The sequence below is a fragment of the Prinia subflava genome, chromosome Z, assembly GCF_021018805.1.
Source record: "Prinia subflava isolate CZ2003 ecotype Zambia chromosome Z, Cam_Psub_1.2, whole genome shotgun sequence".
Lineage (NCBI taxonomy): Eukaryota > Metazoa > Chordata > Aves > Passeriformes > Cisticolidae > Prinia > Prinia subflava.
The window spans coordinates 59,728,075-59,753,665 of record NC_086283.1 but is presented as its reverse complement, the minus strand read 5'-3'; the positions used below and the strand labels follow the sequence as shown (position 1 = coordinate 59,753,665).

General features: G+C 39.9%; 1 protein-coding gene across 2 annotated transcripts in view; it reads right to left on the bottom strand.

Moving 5' to 3' along the window:
* Positions 1-25,591, bottom strand: part of BDP1 (B double prime 1, subunit of RNA polymerase III transcription initiation factor IIIB) — a 60,715-nt gene that overhangs the window by 21,896 nt on the left and 13,228 nt on the right. Inside the window, exons 11-25 of one of the 2 annotated variants that reach the window (XM_063421791.1) lie at positions 25,157-25,328; positions 24,003-24,162; positions 21,537-21,613; positions 19,995-20,136; positions 19,753-19,829; positions 18,997-19,156; positions 18,473-18,555; positions 17,043-17,271; positions 15,415-15,599; positions 14,554-14,767; positions 13,858-14,042; positions 13,106-13,280; positions 11,616-11,731; positions 10,697-10,916; positions 9,998-10,182 (exon numbers count right to left, since the gene is read on the bottom strand). In XM_063421791.1, the coding sequence (XP_063277861.1) occupies positions 9,998-10,182; positions 10,697-10,916; positions 11,616-11,731; positions 13,106-13,280; positions 13,858-14,042; positions 14,554-14,767; positions 15,415-15,599; positions 17,043-17,271; positions 18,473-18,555; positions 18,997-19,156; positions 19,753-19,829; positions 19,995-20,136; positions 21,537-21,613; positions 24,003-24,162; positions 25,157-25,328 (2,380 nt within the window). The remainder of the gene's footprint in view (positions 1-9,997; positions 10,183-10,696; positions 10,917-11,615; positions 11,732-13,105; positions 13,281-13,857; positions 14,043-14,553; positions 14,768-15,414; positions 15,600-17,042; positions 17,272-18,472; positions 18,556-18,996; positions 19,157-19,752; positions 19,830-19,994; positions 20,137-21,536; positions 21,614-24,002; positions 24,163-25,156; positions 25,329-25,591) is intronic. The other variant, XM_063421792.1, reaches the window with a different exon arrangement.

Genomic DNA, 25,591 nt, shown 5'->3' with positions numbered 1-25,591 from the left:
GGAACAAACGTCAGCTTCTGCAACTAGCTTCATACTATTGTTTTAAGTATGACTCCAGCCCAGGAGATAATTCAGAAGCATTGTTTTAACCAAATCAAGTAGAACCCAGGGTAAAGCGTAGGTATGATTTAAGATAGTAACTAAGAAATAGGATAACCAGTATCTAAGGATAGAGGTTAGTTAACATATGTATAATTTGAAACTATAAAAATCACAAATCGACTCTGTATTCTTGGGCACAAGATTTGGGCATTGTATGCCCCTGTGTCACGCGCTCAAATAAAGAACCGCATATGATCGCCTTCGTGTGGTTATATGTTTTCCAACGCTAACATTTTTGGCGACCCAGATGGGACCTTGTGGGCGCAGCCAGGACCCCGTGACCCGATCACGCTCCAGCCGGCACCGGGTGATTTCTCGGGGAGCCCATCGGAGCCGCGACCCTCGCCGCTCACAACGAGCCCTGGTGAGAGGTAAGGTTCTTTATTCTCTGGTCTGGGGGCCTGCCATTAAGATGCAGTGAAAGCTACGCTTGGTTGGGCAAAAGGAATTCCTGGTGGTATTGCCTAGGCAGCCGTCTGTCAGACATCGCGAAAGCGTTGCAGGTTCGGCATCTGTGGTTTTTATGTATCTGTAATATGGAGAAACTAAAAGGGTTAAAAGAAGTTTTGGGCAGCAATAATGCCTCTATATCAAGTTCTTCTCCTTTGGGTTGTTTGTTGGTACATTGGAAAGAGGGGAATTTTGGTCAGGAATTACGAAAAGATAAATTGATTGAGTTAATCAATTAATAATTAATGTGAGCTGGCCAAAATATGCTCTGCCTGAAAACCAGAGGTGGCCACGGAACGGGTCTTTAGATGTAAAGGTTATTATGCAACTTAGATCACTTTGTACACAAGATGGAATGGTGGAACAAATCCCATACCTTGATTTATTTCTATACTTGCTCAAGAAACTGGTTTGGTGGGTTGGCAGCAAAATGGAAGCAGTGAAGCTTGGAAATAATAAGTGTCTGGCTTGCGTCCAAAATAAGAATTGCATGCAGCATGCAATTTTAAGTGAAGCTTTAGAGGGAGGAAGAAATGAACTGGACCTGGATTTATTAGTAGGCCCCATGGCCCCCACACCCACCACAGCTCCCTCAACACCGAGTTCTACCCTGCTCACCCTGACCCCACCTGATTCTCTTACACCCCCCTCGCTCACGCCAACACAATATGTTAACCCCCACCTTTGTCTGCTGAAGGTAATTATCCTCCTCTGCTTGTGCCTGCCCCTCCTCCGCCTGCTCAGAGAACACTCCTTCTCCACATACATCTGCTCAAAGCTATCCTGCCCCCCCGCCGACACCTGCTGAAAGATTTATTCTTCCTCCAACACTGGTTCAAAGGTACCCTCCACTCCCACCTACACCTCCTTCACCAGCTTCTGTCCCGTCTGCCCCCCTGTACCCCCCCCCGCCAGATTCACCTGTCCAGGATGTGATTGTGAGGCGGAAACAAAGGGGGGATGCAGAGAAGACAGACAGAATGGGAAGCAGTGACAGTGAAGCAGATGAGCTAGATGCCCCAGTAGCTCACCGAACACGAGGAAAACTGGGCCCGGCGTGGCCTAAGGCAGGAAAAGGTATATTAAAATCAGGGAAACAAAAGACAACAATTATTGCACCACTAAGGCAAGGGGTGAGAATTAATGGACCTGTCTTTGTAAAGGTACCCTTTTCACCTGCTGATTTAGTTATATGGAAACAATCAGCTGGAACATATAGAGAAAACCTAGATAAGGTAGCTCGTGTGGTTAAGATGATAATGAAAACTCAGAACCCTGATTGGGAAGATATTCATGTGATATTAGACACTCTGATAGATGAGACAGAAAGGGACATGGTACTTCGGGCAGCGAGAGAAAGAGCTAGAGAAGATATACGAAATGGTTTGGTGACAGGGACACTGGATTACAATTTTCCCACTGCAGATCCAGAGTGGGATGCTAATGACCCCTCTGGAGTAGATATGCTAAGGCTAAAGAGATATCAGGAGTGGATTTCAATCAGCATTCAACAGGCAATACCTAAGAGTATGAACTAGTCTAAGTTGTATGAAATTCGACAGGAAAAGAAAGAATCTCCCACTGCCTTTTTAGAAAGACTCAAAGAAGCAGCTAGAAGATATATTGATCTTCAGGTAGAGAGTGAGCAAGGAAGAACTCAGCTTGCCTTTATTTTTTTAGGTCAAGCACAGGAAGATATTAGGAAAAAGCTACACAAACTGGAAGGTGAAGAGTTAAGAAACTTAGATAAACTCCTAGAGGTTGCCTGGAAAGTTTATAACAGGGACAGAGAAGTTGCCAAGAAACAGGGACAAAGCCTTCTGGCAGTTTTACAGAGACAGGGTCGAGGACGTGGTAGGGGAGGTCGTGATGGTAATAGAGGTGGCTTTGGCAGAGGTTCTGGTCATGGTAGACTAGGTCTGAACCAATATGCATATTGTCGAATGGAGGGACACTGGAAATGGGAGTGTCCAAGTCAGTTTAGCCAGAATGGTCAGCCTCAGTTAGACAACATGTTTAATCAGAGTGGTGAGCCTCAATTGGATAGTGTAGCCAGGGTCATGGTCTTACATGAGAGGGAGCCAGGATCAAGAGAGCCCATGGTGACTTTGCATTTAGAAAGAAAAGACGTAGATTTTCTCATTGACACAGGAGCAACCCATTCTGTATTAAAATTACCTTGAGGGGCAAGTCGGGAACAAGTCAGCAGCAGTCATTGGAGCCACAGGGAAGGAAGAGATACGGCCATTCCTGCAACCCCTAGAATTGAGCTTTGAAGATAAGATCTCGACCCATGAATTCTTATACATGCCAGATTGCCGAACTCCGCTCTTAGGGCACGATCTACTGGCAGCACTGGAGGCAGTAATTACTTTCGAGAACGGTGAACTCGTAATGAAAATTCCAGAGTCTAAGACAGGAAGGATTTTAAAGATAAAAGAAAAATCAATTTCTAATATTCCTAAGGAAGTAGACGATGCAGTAATTTCCTCTGTCTGGGAAACATATGTACCTAGAAAATCTAAGTTAGCACAACCGGTACATGTAGAGTTAAAAGAAGGAGCAAAGGCTGGACGAATCAAACAATAACCTATAAAACCAGAAGCACGACAGGGAATAGCAAAGACTATTGATAAATTCTTAAAATATCAAATTCTAGAGGAATGTGAATCAGAATACAACACCCCAATATTCCCAGTTAAGAAACCAAATGGTGAGTATAGACTTGTACAGGATTTAAGAGGCATAAATGAAATAATCAAAGACATTCATCCAGTGGTTGCCAATCCCTATACATTGTTAGCATCCGTAAAAGAGATATATAAATGGTTTACTGTAATTGACTTAAAAGATGCCTTCTTCTGCATACCCCTTGACCAAGAAAGTAAGAAACTATTTGCCTTTGAGTGAGAACATCCAGAAAATGGAAGAAAAACCCAGCTCACCTGGACTCGACTTCTGATAGGGTACAAGAACTCACCTACTTTATTTGGGAGTCAACTGGCAAAGGAACTGGAAATCTAGACCAGAGAAGGGCAAGTACCGAGAGACCAATATCTATTACTTCAGTATGTAGATGACATTTTAATTGCAACAGAAGAAGAAATGACCTGCATAAAAGTAACCATTGAGATTTTAAATTCATTAGGAATGGGAGGGTATAAGGTGTCCAGAGAAAAGGCACAGATTGCCCAACAGACTGTGATTTACCTGGGATGTGAAATCTCACAAGGGCAGAGAAAACTGGGTACTAATTGTATTCAAGCTATCTGTGCTATTCCAGAGCCCCAGAATCTACACCAGCTGTGGATCTTCCTCGGAATAACAGGGTAGTGTCGCCTGTAGATCATGGACTATGGACTGATTGCAAAACCCTCGTACGAGGCTCAGAAGACGCAGCCGTTCACCTGGGGCAAACCACAGAAAGAGGCCTTCCAGAAGTTAAAGGAAGCACTAACACCTGCTCCTGCTTTGGGGTTACCTGATCTGTCTAAAGACTTTCACCTGTACGTGCATGAAAGGCAGCGACTGGCACTGGGAGTCCTGACCCAACGACTGGGAAGCTGGAAAAGGCCGGTGGGTTACTTTTCCAAACAACTCGACAACGTAAGTGCCGGATGGCCTTCATGTCTGCGGGCAGTGGCAGCTACCGTGCTGCAGATACAAGAAGCCAGGAAGCTCACGATGGGAAGACACATAGATGTCTATGTGCCGCACATGGTAACTACAGTCCTGGAACAAAAGGGGGGCCATTGGCTCTCTCCAAGCCGGATGATGAAATTTCAGGTAACCCTGACTGAGCAGGATGACGTTGCACTAAAAACAACTAACCTCTTGAATCCAGCTCTGTTTCTAGGTGCAACAGCCAAGGAAGGTCCATTAGAGCATGACTGTCTAGAAGTCATCGAGCACACTTATTCAGCAAGAACAGATCTGAAGGATGTCCCCCTAGAGCAACCAGAGTGGGAACTCTTTACAGATGGAAGCAGCTTCATGGAGAACGGAGCCAGATACGCGGGATATGCGGTAACTACAATTGATGTAGTAATAGAGGCAAAAGCACTACCACCTAATACATCTGCACAGAGGGCAGAACTAATCACATTAACCAGAGCTCTCGAGCTGAGTGAAGGGAAGACAGTGAATATCTGGACTGACTCCAAATATGTCTTCGGAGTAGTGCATGTACACGGAGCTTTATGGAAAGAAAGAGGACTGCTGTCCTCCCAAGGTACAAATATTAAACATCAAGATGCAGTCCTACAACTGATAGATGCAGTACAAAAACCTGAACAAGTAGCAATCATGCACTGCAAGGCACATCAATCAGGCAACTCCAAAATTTGTGAAGGAAATCGAAGAGCAGATTGGGCAGCCCGTCAGGTAGCGCGACAGGTGCAGAAAACAATGGCGTTGATACCATCAAGACTTAATATCTCTCAATTTAATTTGCCTCCTAAGCCAAAATATACAATAGCAGACGACAAACTAGCACAACTGCTGAAGGCACAGAAGAACACAGAAGGGTGGTATGTAACCGCACAAGGGCAAATAGTGGTACCTCCTTTAGTAATGAGAGAAATTTTACAGGTAAAACATAATGAGTGTCACTGGGGTGCAGAGGCATTGGTAAAGTGGTTAAGACAATACCTAATCTCAGTACAGATGCAAACAATGGCCAAGTCAGTAATGTCTAAATGTGAAATCTGCCCAAAAATCAACCCAGTAGCTAGACCACAGGCACAGTTAAGCAGAATTCAGATAGGAATAGAACCAGGAGACTATTGGCAAGTAGATTTTGCAGAATTGCCAAGAACTTGGGGATACAAATACCTGTTAGTAGGGGTTGACACGTTTTCTGGATGGCCAGAAGCCCTTCCCTGTCACACAAACCAAGCAAAGGAAACAGTTAAGTAGTTATTACAAGAGATCATTCCCAGGTTTGGGGTGCCCCTAGGGATATCATCAGACAGAGGCCCACACTTCATAGCCACCATGGTACAAGGGGTAAGCAAGTTATTGGGAATATCTTGGGACGTCCACACACCATGGAGACCCCAGTCAAGTGGGCAAGTAGAGAGAATGAACCAGACACTGAAGGGGCAGATCAGTAAAATATGCCAGGAAGCCAAACTGCAGTGGCCATAGGCTTCACCAATAGCACTGCTGAGAATTCGGATAAAGCCTAGGAGTAGGATGTCAGTTAGTCCTTATGAAATATTGTATGGGAAACCATATGAATCTCCTAACCCCAATCCAAATGTTCATGTCACAGGGAAACAAGATGTGTATAATTATGTTCTGTCCCTCGGGAAAACTCTAGCTTGGCTTCGAAGTGTTCTCGTGTGGAACAGACCACTGGCCCTGGAAAATCCAGTCCACAATACTGAACCAGGAGATGAAGTATACATCAAAACCTGGAACGAAGAACCACTAAAAGAGAAGTGGACTGGTCCCCATCAAGTACTGCTAACCACCTTTACAGCAGTCAAAGTGGCTGGAGTGGAACCCTGGATACACTACACGCACGTGAAGAAGGTCCCTTATGGAGTCCAGTCGTGGGCTGTAGAAACTATAGGACTGACAAAGCTGAGGCTAAAACGTCTGTAACTGCTCAAATGGTATCCGTAATTGTGCTCATGCTCTTCTTGTAGGTAATGTTAATTTCATGGATACTAATGTTACTAGTAAAGATTGCTGTTACTTTGAGATATAGAATACAGAAGAGTCAACTAACAACTCTTCATTCTACAATGAAGAGAAAAGTACAAGCAAAGGCACAAGTAATAGAAATTGCTACTGAAATTCGGGCTAAGAATGTAATGATTGGATTGGTCAGAGACTTTGCCAAAATGCACAATACCAGCAGAATAAAGGCCTGTCTGCCAATACCAAAGGCAGCAGGAGACCCAGTAAGCTGGGGAATAATAACGTCAAAATTACCTGAAATAGGAAGGAACAAAACAATCAAATGTAAACAAGTACCAGAGTCAAGGGTAGTGGTCAAAGAGTACTGGAAGATAACAGAGAGTTCCTATATGCAACCTATGAGAAAATCAGACTACACTCTTAGTAATGGCAAACTAGGACAAATCATAGAGTAGTGGGTTAAGGACCAAGACCTTGCGAAATGGAAATGTTGGTTTCTACACTATCAAAAGATCAGGGACAACACCTACAGAAGGTGTTGTGGTGTAGAAATGTGAAGAAAAGGATTAGAAAGGACTGGAACCCTGGGACAGTGCATGGTCTATGAGTATGCTCCAGAAATTCCAATATATGACAAGCACAACCTGGTGCATTAAATGGAAAGGCTCTGAAAATGAGACAGATCCCACAGTGACGAGTACTGGTACTAGCAGTCAGAAAGAGGCAAATAAGGTAAGTTGGTGGGTATGTAATAAAATTTATGATTGCACCTCTGATAATCTGGGAATAAAACAGTGGTCACCATTGGCAGTAGCCTTACAAATAGGTTGTGCCTGCAGGAAAACTAGACACAAAGAAGGCAAAATAAATTCCAAGGTTATAGTAGGATGTAGCAAGAGTACAATTCGAAGTCCAGGACCATTTGTATGGGCAATGAGTGATGGCACCTGGACAACACACTTGCCTATGGACGGGGAGGTAAGAGAAATCACCCTGGGCCTTCCCACTTTATGTCCAATTTGGAAGAAATCCCCATTTAACAGGAGCAGTGAAGCCTTGCAAATAAAAGCAAAACCAGATGTCTCAGAGGACAAGAACCCAGATGACACTTGGCAGGAACCCTCTAGTAGAGTAAAGATTAGGTGAGCCCTAGAATCTTTCTTTGGTCCCGTTGCAAATTATCGAAATAGAGAAATGCTATATAGACTCACAGGTCAGGTAGATTAGCAAGAATTACACGAGAGGGATTTAAGGAACTCAATATGCAATTACAGGCCACCACCAAAATGACTTTGCAAAATAATTTAGCTTTACATATGTTACTTTTGAAAGAACACGGAGTGTGTAGATATTTAAAGGGACAAATTGACCATTGCTGCAACCACATCCCAAATGTAACTTCATATGTAGAACATGACATCAGCCAGTTAAAACAAATAGAGCATGAGGCACAAAAAGAACAAAAGGATTTAGCTACCAGCTGGTTAAGTAAAATCTTTAAAGGATTAGGATAGAATGTGAGTTCATGGATAAAGTCTATCCTTGAAAATCTGATAATTTTACTAACTACATTTTTAGCAATTTGGTTAGTTTACAGAATCCTGAAGAGAGAGATACAGAAAAAAGCATCTTGGAACAGGACCATAATGAAGGCATTGGCACAGAATCCATATCCAGCACCTTCGATCCGCAACAACATCCCGGACAAAGCCCATGACAACAGAGGATTTGAAGATGAACATCCAGTATAAACTCTGAAGCCAAATGGACTGTATTAAGTGAAAGCATTTACACTTAGTATATTAGAGTGAAAATACTTTCAAAGGGGGGAATGATAGTGGAGGGTTAAAAATTGTATAAGTTAACCGCAGGTCTTTGAGGTGGGGGGGAAGGTAGAAGACACACAATCTGAACTTGACGTAGCCTGGCTTTGGAACAAACGTCAGCTTCTGCAACTAGCTTCATACTATTGTTTTAAGTATGACTCCAGCCCAGGAGATAATTCAGAAGCATTGTTTTAACCAAATCAAGTAGAACCCAGGGTAAAGCGTAGGTATGATTTAAGATAGTAACTAAGAAATAGGATAACCAGTATCTAGGGATAGAGGTTAGTTAACATATGTGTAATTTGAAACTATAAAAATCACAAATCAACTCTGTATTCTTTTGCACAAGATTTGGGCATTGTATGCCCCTGTGTCACGCGCTCAAATAAAGAACCGCATACGATCGCCTTCGTGTGGTTATATGTTTTCCTATGCTAACAACAGGAGGTTCCTTCTGAGCACCAGGAAATCCTGTTTCACTGTGAGGTTACCATGCACTGGCACAGGCTGCCCACTGAGACTATGGGAAGATTCAGAAGCTGTCTGGACACAGTATTGGGCAGCCAGCTCAAGGTGCCTTGACTGGGGGGTTGGACCAGAAGACTTTTAGCAGGCCCTTCCATCCTCAGCCATTCTGTGAGTCTGTCAAAGTCCACCATCATAAAAGATAAGAAGACTGTCAAGTAAGGCTCTTGTCTTGTTAGCACAAAGGGACATTCTGGGACATTCTTTAACATAATTCGTGGAAGAGATGTTACACAGTTTTAGAGTTTCAGAGACATATGCAAACCAGAAGGTAATTTCAAAAACCAGCAAAATTGTAAAATACATTGGTTTGGGACTGCTCTGTGTAAGCTAAGACCAAGCAAAAGGTAGCTTATAACATAACCCAGAGCTGTCACATATAAGTGGCACTATCTGTCTCATAATGCATGTACATTATAAGCATCATTACAGGAAGTTCTCCTACTGGAAAGAAAAATTGAACAGACTCAGAATATATCCTACAGAATCATAAAATGAGCTTGCTGTCCTCTTACCACTTCTCAATTATAAGTGAGTGCAAATGGCACTGCTCAGTCTCTGGTCCACAGTCACGGTGCACTGTATACGCCAGGAATTTATTGGTGAGAAATTCAGACAGGTAAACCCTGATTACTTGTTTCTACTCTCACCCATGAAGCACCTTCTAAAAAGGAAAACAGCCTTGAAAAAAATCCTTTAATTCTGTTTAAAACTCCTATATTATTTAAGAATGCCACCTAGTGATGATCACAGCACACGGTAGTTAACAACTAGTACAGCTCAGAGCCTGTGCCTCCAAAAGCAAGTGCTATCTGGAAACAACTGGACAAATGCACAAAATTTTTGAAGAACTGTCACAGCTTAACCCCAGCTGATAAGTAGGTGTCATGCGATCAGTCAGTCCTCAAACCCCAGGGAGGAGGAGAATTGGAAAGAAAAGGTAAACTTTGTGGGTTTAGGTAAGAACAGCTTAATAACCAAAACTAACTAAAATACAAACTAATGAAAAGGAGAGGCAGATACACACAGACAGAGGGGAATAAATATGCAAGGGAAACAAGTAATACAAAACTGCTCAGTGAATTCTCACTGATGCCCAGCTCATCCCCTAGCAGTGCTCAGCAGGCCCTGGCCAGGTCCCTCCAGTTTATAGACTGAGTGTGAAGTTCCACATATGGAATATCCTTTTGGCCAGTTCAGATTAGCTGTCCTGGCTGGGCTCCCTCTCAGCTGCTTCGGCATCTGCTCACTGCCAGACTATGAGACACTGAAAAGTTCTCAACACAGGGTAAGCACTGCTCAACAACTAAATGTCACTGTGTTATCAATGCTATTTTCATATTGAATCCAAAATGTAGCACTGTACCAGCTCCCAAAAAGAAGATAAACTGCCCCAGGTGAAACCACAACAAGAGATTTTTTACTTTGCCAAGAGGTAACTTTACTTTTCTGTAGTATCCTGAATGCTTCCTACAGCATCTGTAGATAGACACTCCTCCAGCTCTCTCTTGCTGTTGCAATTTGGTGATTTTTCAGAAGAACAAAGCGTTTCTGATGTCATGCTTCTTGAATTTACATCTAGATTGTCATTCTTGACCAAATTTTCCACAAGCAACACCTCCATGTCATCCTTTGATTTGAGAAAAAAACCAACAACAATATTAGCACAAAATATATCATCTGTAAAATAAATTATTGCAAACTCTGATCAAGTTGTTAATCCGAGATGAAACTTCACTTAAAAACTTCCAAGTAGATTATGGCACCATCACTGTTTCTTATTCCTCTAGGAAGGCATTTAGCTAATAAAAACAAATACTGCAACCAATATAGTTCTTCATGAGAAGACACCAAGGGACTCAGGAGAAACCCAGCATCAGAAATACAGCATGCAAGTAACTAATAATGTATCATGAATATGACTGTAATGTCAAAGTTCAAGTGAAGTCTTTATATGTCTTATCAATGTGTCACTAACAGGATTTTGGAAAACCCTGTAATAGCACACAAATACTGAACAAGAATTCATACTAGGCTGAAATCAATTAATGCATTTACAACAGTTTCTTTAGATGTCTTAAAAACAGCTAGTGTGGAATCAAGCATCAGAAAGTATAGTCAGAAATAAATGAAGAGAATCTCACTTTTGAGGAGAGAGAGTTTTCAGATTCTTCTGCCACAGGCCGGTTCTCTCCTTGCTTCATTTCTTCTTCATCTGAGGCAACAAGTTTTTGTACTACTGGAGATCCTTTTTCATTGTATGTTCTTTCTAGGTTTGGTTTAGTTCTTGTACACTCAATCCTTATGAATTGTCCTGGCTTCAGAGCACTCAGCTTGCCTTCTTGGGAGGTAGTTTTTTCAGTACTGGTGAATTTAAAGCAAACAAACAGAAACAGAAAAACCACACTTGACTTTGGCTGGGAGAGAAAAAAAGCACTTTTGCACTTAAGTTTTAAACCAACACTTACACAAGAAATTAACAGACTGCTTTGTTTAAGATCAATAAAATTATATTTTCAAATATATTTCTCATTATATTATACTCTCTCGTGGTTAACTTTGGAGCAGAAATAACAAAATGTCTTTGTCAAGGCATTTTGAATACAAAAACTAAGTCGTGTTGCTAACCATACCAACATCAAAGTATTGTCAGTCTAACACACACTTAAGATCCAATTTTAACAACAGTGGCAGTAAAATAGAAGAGCACATGGATGGATCAATGAAAGTAAAGTCTCTGACATTTTGCAAAATTTGTATGTTACGTATCTTACAGGTGTGATTGCTACTTAAGCAAATACAGACCCAGTAACAACAAAACCTTTTTCAAGATGAGCTATGAGCTCATACAGATCAAGTATGTACCAGATAACCAATGACAAGGAGTGCAGCTAAAAAAAAATGTGCTCTGAAAACACTGGAAGAAGCTGTTTGTAGGCACTGAAAATGAAATACTGTAGGAAGACAAAAGATAAGGAACAGAAGAATTGCCATTTGCAAAGGTATCTCATTATGCACAGACAAAAGCTTTTCAAATGTCATTTGGCTAAACTCAAACCTCACCTGCTTTGTTCAGACAATAAGGTTTCAGAAATAGAGAGCACCTGAGGCACCTCTTGCTGTTCCTGTTCCTCTTTGCCCAATACATCTGCTTGATACAATACAGCTTCATTTTCACCCTTTAATTTACAGTAAAAGAAGAATTAAGAAAAATAGATGTAAGCATCTAAAACAGACATATATTTTATATACAAAAATAGAAACTATGCTGTTTTCCCAACTGGAATGAGGGTAAGACTCATGTTATCATAATTCAATTTATATGCAAAAAGGAACAGAAGTCTTCATACTCCTGGGATACCTAGAGTTAAACTCTTAAATACTATGTGCACCCAAGCATTATGGCAAACACTCATCTATTTAGTATTCAATCAATTCCCTAACACATGAAGCACTGTGGAAACAAGCTACTTCAGCAAACAGAAAACCTTTGAAAATTGGACACTGCAGCATGCAGCACAGACACACCCAAGCCCCGATAACATAGCCTCAAAGATTCAGAAGGCCTAATAAGCTTTATGTCTGTATTTGCCACAATGGCTCCACAAAGAAGCCACTCAAACATATCCTTTACCACTTCAGGTCTCAGACAGCTTGATTAGTAAGAGGAGCATCAGACCTGCTCTGGTTCTAGATTTGCCCAGTTCAGAGCAGATGCATATGCATGGTTCACAGGCCACAGGTCTAGAGAAGCCAAAGCTGAATCACAAGGAACTATCTCAGCTAGGGGTGAGCTGACTGTGGCACTGAAGGGAAGTAAGAGATGAATGCAGGACAGAAGTACTCTTCATAACCTCAAGAACAAAACCAGCTATAACCACTCCAAAACATCACTCACTCTTGTAAAGTTTAGCTGTATTCCAAATCTACAGCAAGTCTACACAGATATCCCTACTTCCATTACATGATTCATGAGCAACCCACAAATAGTTACAGAGAACACATCATACTGTAAATGGCTTTCAGGGATTTCCACACCTTTTACAGTCCCTAGTGAAGTGTCTGTGGGGATACACAGTGTCACTTATACGAAATAGAAGAGCACCACGCACTGTAGTAATGACCCCAGTTAGAGCTTATCAAATTTAAAAAACCCTTTTTTTTCATAGAAACAGCTGTCCTCTGCCTTCACTTGAGAGATTATAGTAGACTGCTCAACACAGACTTAATCATCCAAATAGGAAAGATGAAATGAGAAAAAAAGCTAATTTTTATGCATTTTTATTCTAGAGTTTGTATAAATGTGCATAATTATTTCCTAACATGCAATCCAATCAAAAGCAAATCCTTTGTAAAAAAATAATACTTCAAGTTGTAGATCTCACTGATTTCATACCTACAATACCTCAGCTTATCTGGGTTTGGGTATTTTTTTTATTTAATATATTGTCTCAGCTTCAGGCAATGCAACTTCAATGTTTTCATTTAACTTCATAAAAGTGAACACTTCAAACCAACTTTGAAGGCAAAGCCTTACTCTTATTAAGGCTTACCATGACAGTATTGTCAAACTCATCTTTCTGCTCTGCTTCAGGCTTTTTCTTCCTCTCATTTTCTGATATTTGTAACTCCTTCTTTCCAAATGTTCTTACCAGGTTTGGCTTGTACTTCTTGTTCTGGGCTAGCTGTATAGGTGGAAGAGGTGCTTGTTGATGTTCTTCTTGAGTCCTGCTTTGTCATAAGTGCCAAGTTAAGACAGAAAAAATAATCCAAAACTTAGTATAAGCACGTTACAAACACAAACACAGGTCCATTAATATTACCTGCAAGAAACACTGAGTTTTTAAGAGAAATCTTGTGAACTGTAGAAGTTCAGCTGAGTTTAAATTACAAACCACAATTTGTTCCAGCAAAAATTTGGAAGCACCTATCTTCTAAATACTTCCAACAACAGAATTAACTAACTCAAATTAAGGTATAAACGTATTGACTACTTGTTGCTATAAAACAAAAGTGATTTTCACATGGTTTCTCTGATAAGCAAACTAGTACTTCCCTGCTTGCATGAAATGAATCCAGTCTTTCAGATGATGCAACAGTTATAAAGTGAATGCTCATTAATGTCATGCTTAGCATAGAAGCTACTGAAATTGTAGTACCACTAGTGTTAAACTCTGAGAAGAGAAATTTTGTGCAGTATTTTCATTAGATAATGTTTGCCAGAGGGCAATCCATTGGCACACTGATTTCTTTGTAAAATTCTTTCATTGATACAGTCAAGAATCAAAAGCAGCTAAGCCCTTACCCTGCAAAAGTAGAAATGTCATCTTGGCTAATTTCAGGTAGACAGAACTCCAGTTCACCATCCTCTGATCTTGAAAATGTTTGGGGGGACTTAGAACTTGGCCTCTCAGAAACCTCCTGAGAGCAAAGTGCCTTCTCCTTTCCCAAGGATTCTAGTGTGTTTAAGACTTGACATTTTCCTGCTTTCTGAAAACAGTAAACATGAGAACCAGAAAAAGCTGTAATAATAAACCAAATGGAGACTTTATGATGTCCATGAAGTTTGGCACTTACCACTCTGAAAAACTCAGAGAGTTTTTGCACTTTCCTACAAAACTCCTCTGTAACTGCTCACTAATGACTTCCTAGTCTTTCCAGGACAAATACACCCTTTTTTGTTTCAGACAACACAGCTTGAAATCTGTATTTCTTCTGTGTTATCTTCTATTAATACTTTTTCTTTCTTCCCTGTCAACTCTATAATGCCACCTTGGGTCATATGGTTATATGTCCACCTGGACACATAACAAGGGATTTAGTTATCTTTTTCTCCTCACATATGACCAAAGGAAAAGTACGTAAGTTTTAACATAGAAAATTTTAGCTTTTGAAAAAATTGTTTCAAAAACTTAACTTTATATTGTTCTAAATCATCAGTATTTCATTTCACAAAACCAAAAGCTCAAATATAACTAAAGGACAAAACCAAAATCCTTACATCTATGTCAGGAGGGATGCTACATTCACTATCACACTGAGTAAAATTTTCTTCCTTGTTGGTATCTTTCTGTGATGCACCTTTATTATTTACATCCAAAACTTCTTTTCTACTAGTTGTTCTTAAATTTGGCTTTGGTCTCTGGAATCGTGTCCTTGGTAGCCGAGTTGATGATACAACAGTTTTCTCCTCTTCCTTCAGAGGATGAGATTCCCTACAACAAACAAAGGCATGGGACAATATGGCCTATTTGTATACAGTTCTCAGAGCAATAACAACGTTAGTGATATGAAAAAGATACAATAAAAACACAGTGATCATCACAAAAAGCCTCGGTATCTTATGAATAGGTAAGCAAAGGTAAGTTAACTGCAGCTTCCAACTGAGATCTGGAAGACAAGTTGAGACATTTTAACACAATACCTACATTTTACAAATACCTTCCTCTAATCATGTTTAAAGCTACCCAGTAGGCTTACAGGATACCTATGATCGACCATTTCTTTAAGAGACACTGTAACAGGAAACCAGACCCTGTACACAAGAATTTATATAAGCACACTGGGATGCACTGTGGATATCAACATGAAGACAATCACAGGGACTGAGCATTAAAAAAGTGGATTTTTTAGAAAATTAGGCAAATAGTCTAAAGATCAAATTAACATCCAATAGCATGTAAATTTAATGCTTTCAGGCTCTTGGGGTTTTGTTAAAGTACAGTATTTTCTTGATTAAATATAACTTTATATATATAAAATTTGTTTGTAATGCTGGAGTTGAGTGTAAAATGGTGTAATACCTAGAGATTCTGGTAGCTTTGAACCATATCTTCTCTCCATTAAAGTGAAATGACCTTACCCTGTATTGGAATCTGAAACCTGTTTCGAAACATCTGACAATCCCTTTCCACTTTCATAGCTTTCTGCTTCTGAGGACTTTTCTTGGAAACACTGTCTTGTATATATTGAATTCATCTCAGAATCTGTAGAAACATCTTCTAATGTCACGCGGGATGGCTGAGTGTCTTCATGAACTGCTAAATCCTAAAACGAATAGAAGTTCCACTCTGTTAAGATAAAATATTTACTCAATCTCTCTTCTAGGAAAGCAGGACAAAAATGAGAAAGTTTTCATATATTCTACAGAAACACTACAATTTCTCTTGCTTCTTGTGCATCCAACTAATATTAGTGTTTTCTTTATATTTTTTCTTTTAAGTGGTTCATCTCCCTATAATTAGAAATATTATAAAAGAAAGATCTTACAAAATATAGTTTAGGCCCTGCTACTCTAGGCTAGAAGTAGCTTGTAAGTTCCCATAAAGAAAAATTATAAAAATGAACACAACAACCTATTCTTAGAGATAAAAATAACTTTGCAACTGCATAAACAATGGATCTGTCCCATGAGAGTCAGTGAAGAAAATATGTGAATATATCTAGAGAGAGAAAATATGATAGACATATACAGTAGCCCTTAACGACCAATGAACTGAGTTTCACTGTATTGCTGACCAGTTAGGTTTAACACAGTGCTTTCTGATATTTCCTATAAATATGAGCTTTGTGAATCAAGAATTAGCTTTTCTGCATCACAAAGCTGAGTCCCATTTGCTTATTTATTACAACATCTTGCAGGACATTTTTTCTTTGCATTTCTCTTTTCAGATCTGGTATCATAACATGACAAAATGAGATATATTCCATTTCCACGTATGCTGGTTTTGACTAGGGTAGAGTTAGCTTTTTTCAGTGTCAAGTATGGGGCTGTGTTTTGGGTTTGTGCTGCACAAAGGGTTGATAATACATAGATGTTTTAATTATTGCTGATGAGGGCTTACACAGAGCCAAGGCCTTTTAAGCTTTTCATATTGCCAAGCTGGAGAGGAAGCTGGGGGAACATGGAAGGATGGGAGGGGGCACAGTCAGGATATGTGACCCCAGTTGACCAAAGGGATATTCCCTATCCTGCTGACGTGTAGCTCAGTATATAAAGTGTAGAGAACAGCTTTTGCCTTCTCAAGTAACCATTATGTATGATGAAGCCCAGCTTTCCTGGAGATGGCTGAACACTTGCCTGTTTATGGGACAGTAGTTCTAGTAGAAGAGTTTCTGATTATGCTCTGCACATGAGTGTAGCTTCTGCTTTCCCTTTTAAACCTTATATCCAGCACTCAGGGGTTTATCGCAGCCCCTGTTTTCCAGCTTTTACCCTTCCAGTTCTGTCTCCAGTGCTGCTGGTGGGGCAGTAAGCAACAAGTTGGTACTTGGTTGCTTACTGGGGTTAAACCTGATATCATGGAAAACAGGACTCAAGTGCAAAACCAAGGAAATTTTACGACAATTTAGTTTATTCTGAAATAATAAATGAAGCATGCAAAGCTTATCCCTATAAATTATGTGGTATGTATCTAGGTCTTTGTTACCAAGGCTTTTACTAAGGATGCAACAAAACAGTGTACATAAGCAACTGCTCCAGAAACTTACACTTTTGAGGCAGGGATCGTTGTTTTCATCTCGATGGTGTATGACACCTTCTTCTGCTTCTCCACCTTCACGTGTCTGCTCTTCAGGATCTTTTTCATCTATCTGTTCTTTCTGCCTTGCAACAGTTCTTCCTAGATTTGGTTTTGGTCTCAGTATTCTACCTCTCTTTAGAGGTGTTTGACTCAACACAATCTGTTTGCCATCTTTTAAACCAGCTGTTTCATTAGACCTGGAAAAACATATGATCCATTAAGCGCATACCACATCTGAAAGTGGGAGGAGACCTGGAGAAGTGATTTTTTTTCCCCTTTCTTTTAAGTTATTAATATGCACTTACCTAAAATGTATTACTAGCTTCCTGAAAGAATCAAATTGCAAGTGTATCTACTAGGGACTGAGAGTTTAAACTTATGTTTGCCCTGTTATTTTTCTTCTTCCCATTGGTGACAGGATACCACACTAGAGAGACCTTTTTCTGATCCATAATGGATTTGCAATCTCTTTGTATTCCTATCTAGTCTAGAGGCAGATGGACCTAATTTAACAAAGAGATAAAAAAATATGCAAATATTCAGAGTTTTTCTTTAGTGTATTCAGAAAACACGTAAGTAACTTGTTTATCTTACTAATGCTAAAATACCAGCAGTGTGTTATTAGAACTGTCAGATTCTTCTACACCTTTTTACACTGAGCATCATGTTACACAGCAGATTAATGAAAGAAATAACCAAAGTTATTTTTCTGGCAGATTACCACACCCAGTTTATCTCCATCCATCCTCTTCAATGATCTACCTTTAAAAGCAAAGTTTGAGGTTTTGGTTTTTTTATTTCTGTTCTTGGTTTAAATTGTTCTTGGGATTTTTTTGTGGGGGGAGTATTTGGGGGAAAGATGGCTTTTTTAATTTTTATTTTTTACAATCTCTTCTGTAAAACCTACTATTTCTTTTACATTACAGCTGCCACCTCAGTGAAGAAAAATGCAACATTAATAAATATGTGCATTACATTGCCCACATATTGGATTTTTTCTTTCCCTTATTTGACATCTGACACTTAACTACACTTTAAAAACACTTACTCCTATTGTTTAAATACTTAACCACTGTTAAAATGGATGCATTTTTGTATTAAGAGTGAGTAGCCAAGGCTTGTTTTAGTTTTCAAGGGACTAAGTTTTCAACGTTTTTAGATTTACCATGACCTTTTTAGATTTACCTTTTATAATCTAAAAGTACCACTTTAAGAATGAAAATGCTTCACATATGCTTCATAAGTTAATAAAGATTCCTATTTTGCCCTCAATTTCTGTACTACAGAAGTTTCCTCAAAAACTTCTAGAATTACCACACTACAAAATACTACCAGAAGTGACAAGAATGGTAAATTGCAGGACAGTGGTGCTTATCTTCTTATTTTTCTCATACTTACTGAGACATTGTCTCCAAGACTTTGTCATCTATTTCTGCAGCATCTTCACTGGTGACATCAGATTTATTACCTTGGTCATTTTTCTGAACAGAAACAGAGTATTATGACATGAACTGTCTTACATTCATAAATTAAGCATCACCTAACTGACCAAGTGACTTCATAAGAGGAGACAAAATAGATTGCTTATGGCACACAAAAATTACACAGGGTAAATTTCACAGTCAGACATGTGCAGCAAAAATGTATATATTGAGAGCAACACACATAATAGAGCAAACACCTTAAGTTATATTTGCTGCAGGACATGAAAGACTATTGATATCTACTGTTTGTGGAACAACCTCTCAGCAAAGGTGAGGTTACTAAGCAATACCACACTGTCACTGAAAGCAGGTTAAGTGGTTAATTCCTGGTCATATTTAGAGGCAAAAAAGTAAAGCAAAAAAAACTACACATTACTGTTGCATCCAGCAGCTTTTTAGCTAACACATTATTTTCAGTTATGTTACTTTATTAAATACCTTTTCAGTTTCTCCCTTAGGCTGTAGATGGGATATTTTATCATTTCCTGCATCTTTTTCAGGCTCTTCTTTCCTTACAGATTCTCTTGAAACATTAGGTTTAAATCTCTGTCGATATCCTCTAACTATTGTCTTTGCAATTGTAGTTTTTTCAGGTTCTCTGCACAAAGGATCCACAACAGTGACATTTACTTCATAATATTCACGCCTATCTAACCATACAAAGCTTGAACAGATCTCTTTACTGGAATTGTGTTGTCTTCAGAAAGCTTTGCCCAAACTTATGCAAGTTGCTTCTCACAAGAAACAAGACTTTGTTTAGTCTTGCAACATGTGACAACTCAATTTATCTGCATATTAAAAAGATTAATTGTAATAAATGTGTAATAACACATGAGAGGAACTTAACTAGACTGCATACCACAGCTGCATCTGCAAGTGCCAGAAGCAGAACCATTACCTAATAACTGAGGCTGGGAGGAAAGCAAAGCCATAGTTACCAATCTTCCCCTCTCAAATTACAGGCACTGTTGGTACTTCATAAAGCAATGCTTTCATCAACTTTCCAGAAAAGATGTACATACCTTCTACCTTAGTACCACCTGATATCACCCAAAAAAATGATGAAGTTAATTTTGAAATTTATATTAAAGCTTCATAGTTATTTTTATCTTTTTCTAAGAAGACTATATGTAACAAATTAACAATTATAGTCAGCTAATACCAGGAGACTGGAAAAGTGAACTCAATACTTACTGAGATGCAGTATCCAAATCCCTGTTCTCCACTTCTGTGGATTCATTTCTGTTTCTTCTACTGTCCTCTTCAGAGCACTGGAATTGAGGCAAGGAATATTACTGTTTGACAAGTATGCAGGTAATGCAGTAGCAGTTCCCAAAATGTTATTTCTAAGAATGTCTCTGGCCCGCAGTATCTCCAATGAGCAAAACAGATGCAGCATCAAGAACAACATACTAAGTAACATTCCTCTTTCTGACCTTTTCACCTGCATTTGCAAGGGTTGGAGAAGTTTTGGCCTCCATTTTGTCTTGTGCTGCCATCTCCCTCCTTCCAGATGATCTCACTAAATTTGGTTTAGGTCTTTGCAAGCGCCTTCTATCTGCCGATTTTTCAGTTCTCCTTAAGATACAAAGAAAGGTGGTATACATTATTACCAAAGAGAAACTTAGTCTCATATGGTTCAAAATGTACTTCAAAAGCATCACAAACTCTCCATGGGTCAAGACATTGCATGCAGCAAACAATAATCAGAAAAAAAACTCCCCAAAATTGCATCTTTCTGGTATTAAAAGTCATGCTACAAAGTTATTAAAAGATTCTCAAATAAACCTTAACAACTTTGCTGCCTTTCAGTGGAATCTACTTCAAAATACTTGAAGGAAGTATTTCCTGCTGTTAAATAAACAGGAATATTTCTTCTCCTAGGGCTTCACAATTCATGTCAGTGTGATTAATTTTATACAGAAACAATATAAATCTGCCCTATATACAATGTTTTGCATCTGCCTCTCCTGTCCCCCCATCCCCTTTCAAAGCTATCTCAGTTATGGAAAACCAAACTTTTTTCAAATACCTTGTCCTACTTCCAACATCCACATCTTACTGAAGAATGGGGTACGTACATCACTCTCTGTGTCCTTAACCACTGCAATGGCATGTCCTGGGATTCACACACACAGCCCTACATCTTATCAATAATCTTGAGATTGGGAACTACTACTTTTTCTTATACTCTCCCTAGAACAGGACAAATACAGCTTTGACAGTCTTTATCATAAGACTGAGCTGCCATTCTAAAAGGGAAAGACAGGAGTATGAAAACCAACTTAGCATTAACTAGTACCCATCTTTAAATCACCTTTAAAAAACTGTATCATGAAATAAAAAGTCAATGATCATGCAAAAATGCACAGTCTTAGGCACAGATATCTTTGAATAATGTTTCTCAATGTAAGAAACAGTCACAAAAATTAAGTTCGTAAAGGAGTACAGATAAGACAGAGACATTTTGGAGTATTTTCTATCTTAGAAGCTTGCAGCAAGTTCCAAAGAGGAACAGTTTCCAAATATGAAAAAAGAAATACACCATACACATGATGTGTACAGCTAATAAGCTCTGATGGACAACTGTGAATATCAAAGATTTCAGTGAGGCCTTTCTATTAAAAAAAAAAAACAAATTTTACACATTTCAAACAAAAATCAAATCAAATAAAGACAAGCTTTACCCAGAATGAGCAGAATTTCTTCATTTTCTCGCTGGCTGTAGAAAGACTAGGGTTTTTTCCTCAAAGTTTTTCTAAGTCTTTCTCCCTATTCCTAGCTACCATTTTGATCTTAGCTAATGCACTGCTACTCAGTAATCAAAATTTCTACCAAAAAGCTTCACTGAATATGGAAAACAAGTTATCACGATGTCCTAACTGGTTCAACTTGCTATGGTCAGTTGGAATTATATCCAAATTGAGTAGATACAGGTTAGTTCAAGTGCCACTGCAAAGTAAAATAATTCTACTTACATGATTTCAGACTGTGAACCACCTTCTGACACACTCTGCTTTCCATCTGTTTTTTGTGAGTGATGTGTATCTTCATTCTGAGGAAGAAATGTAGAAAAGAAACAAAAAACTTAAATGATCTTCTACTGTAATGTGAAGATTGCCACAGTGGTTGAGAGTAGAAGGGTCTTTTAGAAATCTTCTGGTCCAACTCCCTGATCAAGTGCAGTGGGTTAACCTGGGCCAGATGCCAGGCACCACCAAAGCAGCTCACTCACTCCTCTCTGCAGCTGGACAGACGAGAGAAAATCTAACACAGGATGCATGGTTGGAGATAAGGACCAGGAGACAGATCACTCACTGAAGAGCATCCCAGGCAAAACAGGTTCAACTCAGAAATATGAAATAAATTTACAAAATCAGAGGATAATGAGAAGTATAATAAACCGTTAAGAATACCTCTCCCACACCTCTCCCTCCTTCCAGCTCTTCCTCCTACCCCAGCCCTGGAAGGAGGCAGGGAGTGGGGGTCATGGTCAGTCCATCATCTGAGGATGCTCCCACTGCTCAGGGAGAGGAGTCCTCCTGCTGCACCCTGGGACTCCTCCCACAAGAGACAGTCCTCCATGAGCTTCTCTGATGTGACTCCATCTCATGGACACCAGTCCCCCTCAAAATGCTGCAGTGTGGGTCCCTTTTCCATGGGGTGCAATCCTCCAAGGACAGGCTGCTCCAGCCTGGGAGCAGGGCCCTTCTCTCCACGGGTCTCCCATGGAGTCACAGCCTCCTCCAGGCACCACCTGCTCCAATATGGGGCTCCTCCGTGGGCTGTGGGTGGATCTCTGGATCCCCTCTGGATCCCACGGGTGGCAGGGGCACAGCTGCTTCACCATGGTCTCACAATGGGCTGCAGGGGAATCTCAGCTCCAGTGCCTGGAGCACCTCCTGCCACTACTTCTCCACTGACCTTGGTGTTTGCAGACCTGTTCTTCTCCCATGTTCTCTCTCTGCTCTTCTCTGGTTGCAACTACAGCTCTGCAACCCCTTTTTTGTTTTGAATTCTTCTTAAATATGTTATCACAGAGGAGTTACCATCATCTCTAATTGGTCCAGCCTTGGCCAGCACCACATCCATCTTTGGAGCCACAACGGATTGGCTCTGCTGAGCATGGAAGAAGCTTCCAGCAGCTTCCCACAAAGGCCACCCCTTTAGCGCCTTGCTGCCAATGCATGCAAGACCAATACATCAAGGCACCTTGAGCTGGCTGCCCAATACTGTGTCCAGACAGCTTCTGAATCTTGCCAAGGATAGAGACTCCACAATCTCAATGGGCAGCCTGTGCCAATGCTTGGTAACCTCACAGTGAAACAGGATTTCTTGGTGCTCAGAAGGAACCTCTTGTCTTGCCTTGTTTGCCCATTGTCTCTTGTCCCGTTATTGGGCACCCCTGGTGGGCACCCCTGGAAAGAGCCTGGCCCTGTCCAGTTTGCACCCTCCCCTTGGGTTTCTGTGGAACCCTTGAAGAGATCCCTGTGAGCTTCCTCTCCAGGCTGAACAGCTCCTGCTCCTTCAGCTTTTTGTTATAGGAGAGATGCTTCCACCCCTTTACCGTCTGGGTGACCCTTTGCAGGGCTGTGTCCAGTGTGTCCTCTCTCCTACCAGGGAGCCCAGAACTGGTCAGTTCTCCAGGTGTGGCTTCTTCAGTGCAGCTGAACAAGGAGCAAGATCGCCTCCCTCGGCCTGCTGGCAACGCTGCTCCTGCTGCAGCCCCAGTCACCGTTAGCTGTTTGTGCAGCCACAGCACCTTCCTGGTTCTGTTCACCTCAGAGACCACCAGGACAGCCGGGTTCTTCTCTGCAAAGCTGCTTTCCATCTGGGTGGCTTGCAGCACGTGCTGGTGCCTTGGGTTGCTCCTCCCCTGGTCTTTGCATCTCTCCTAGCTGAACTTCCTGAGGCTCCCGTCAGCCCACTTCTCCAGCCTCTCCACGTCCCTCTGGAGGCTAGTATAAACTTTGGGTGTTTTAGAATTCCTTCTAGATCTGCCTAATCTGTAAACTTGCTGAGGTTATACTCTGCTCCATTATCTAGGTCATTCATGGAGCAGCACAAACCATCCAATGCATGTTCCATTCAGATCAGTTTCCAACAATGTGCCAGTAAGCATTATGCCAGCAAAATCCTGCTCCAAGGCCTAGCTGTTCATATTGCAGTCCTCCACTTTTGAATACTTAAACCCTTCAGCTGTTTAAATTGTTTGTGAGGTAAGTCAGGCATGCACAGTATACTCTCTGAATACATTTACATTAACAGACAGCCCATTAAGCCCAGGAGAATTGACAGTATTTCAGTTCTTAAGCCTGTTGATTGTTTTCCACCTGATGGTGAAAACGTCACAAAAACAATCAAAAAAAGGCTTTGATTTACAAACCACTTTTAATGATCAAGTGTGAGATCTTGAGAAGAACTACATAAAAAAATAATAATACCTTCGATTCTGTAGTTTCTACAGATTGTGTTTCCTTGCTTCTAATATTTGAAACTGGTATCTGTGGAATCTGGCTTTCCTGTGATGTATCATCTCTAATATCTCTGGTTCTCAATTTAGCAGGTTCTGCTTCTAGTATAACATCATTGCTATCTTCAAGGCTGAAATAAATAACAGCATACAGGAATATTAGTGTACATGTAGAAAAAAAGCTAATTCTGCTTACAGAGAGAGGAAGTTGCACAGAAAAGAAAGGCAATTTTGACATTAACTACCCGTATTTCAGAGAATCTCACAGTGTCTTAGTAATATTTGCAGACTGTGAGCTTTAAAACAACTTCTGCACTGCAGTTATAAGATGACGTTGAAATCTCATCTGATTATTCTAGACTGATTGCTTTTAAGAAAATTAACATGGACAACTGTACACCGATGGCTTTTTCCTCTGAGCTTTTGTAACAATCCAGGTTGAGTCCAAAGGCAAGTAACTGTCCCTTCATATACTTCTAATGATCTATTTAAGAAAATTGAAGTTTCTGGGAATCTGTATAAAATAACAAACAATTACACTACAGCTAAACAGAACAAATTAACACACAAAATTCTGAAGCAGCATTCACAGTATCATAATGAATTTTTAGATTTACCATTTTCACATATTATAAGTTTAATAAACAAGCATTCACTTTCTTTACAGAAAAAGTATACCCAAAACTGAACCCAAAAGCTTGCCTCTCACCCAAATTCTGCAAAAATAAAATCTAAGCAACCTTTCTTTTCCACAACAGTAATTTTATTACGGATAAATTTTCCAAGCATATAGTAACTCAACTTAGCGACGTTATCAAGCAGTGCTTCAAGAGAAATATTGGAAGTTAGGATAAACAATGGTCTTCCTAAACACTCTTAAAACATGAAATAACTTTCGGAAGCGACTTTAGTAATTATGTACATTTATTTTGCAAGGGCAGCCCATTAAGGCAGGGAATACTTGGAGTATGTAAATCATGAACAGTTTACTAAACCCCAGGACTGTTCTTAGAAATCTACACATTCTGTGGCAGTTAAAAGGTCATATTCATTAATAAATAAAACAAATACTAAAACTTTAAACTATTTGTTTGTTTTGCCTAAGCTTTCCATTATAAGCATTACCTGCATAAATTAACACCACTTTCTCTTTCCATTTGGGTATTCACTGGTGAACAGGACTCTAACCTCTCTTCTGTTACAGCAGTCTCATTTTGTTTTCCTTCAATAGCACAATCCATTTCTTCTCCAGAGGTAGTATGACTATCACTGCTTGCATCATGTACCACTTTTTGCCCTGACAATTAATAAGAATTAAATCAGTTTGGACATTCTGGGAAACATCTTAGAATTCCAGTAATCAAGTCCTAGCTACAGTGAAGAAGAGCTAATATAAGACTAAAAATCCCACTACGAAAGATCTAAGTATTAAGATTTAAGAGAACTGTTCTCTCTAAAACAAAGTATGTTTAGATTCAGAACAAAAGCTGATTTTAAAAGGCATTTTACAACCTCCTACAAGGCAAGCAATATAAATCAAAGACCAAATTCTGACTATTG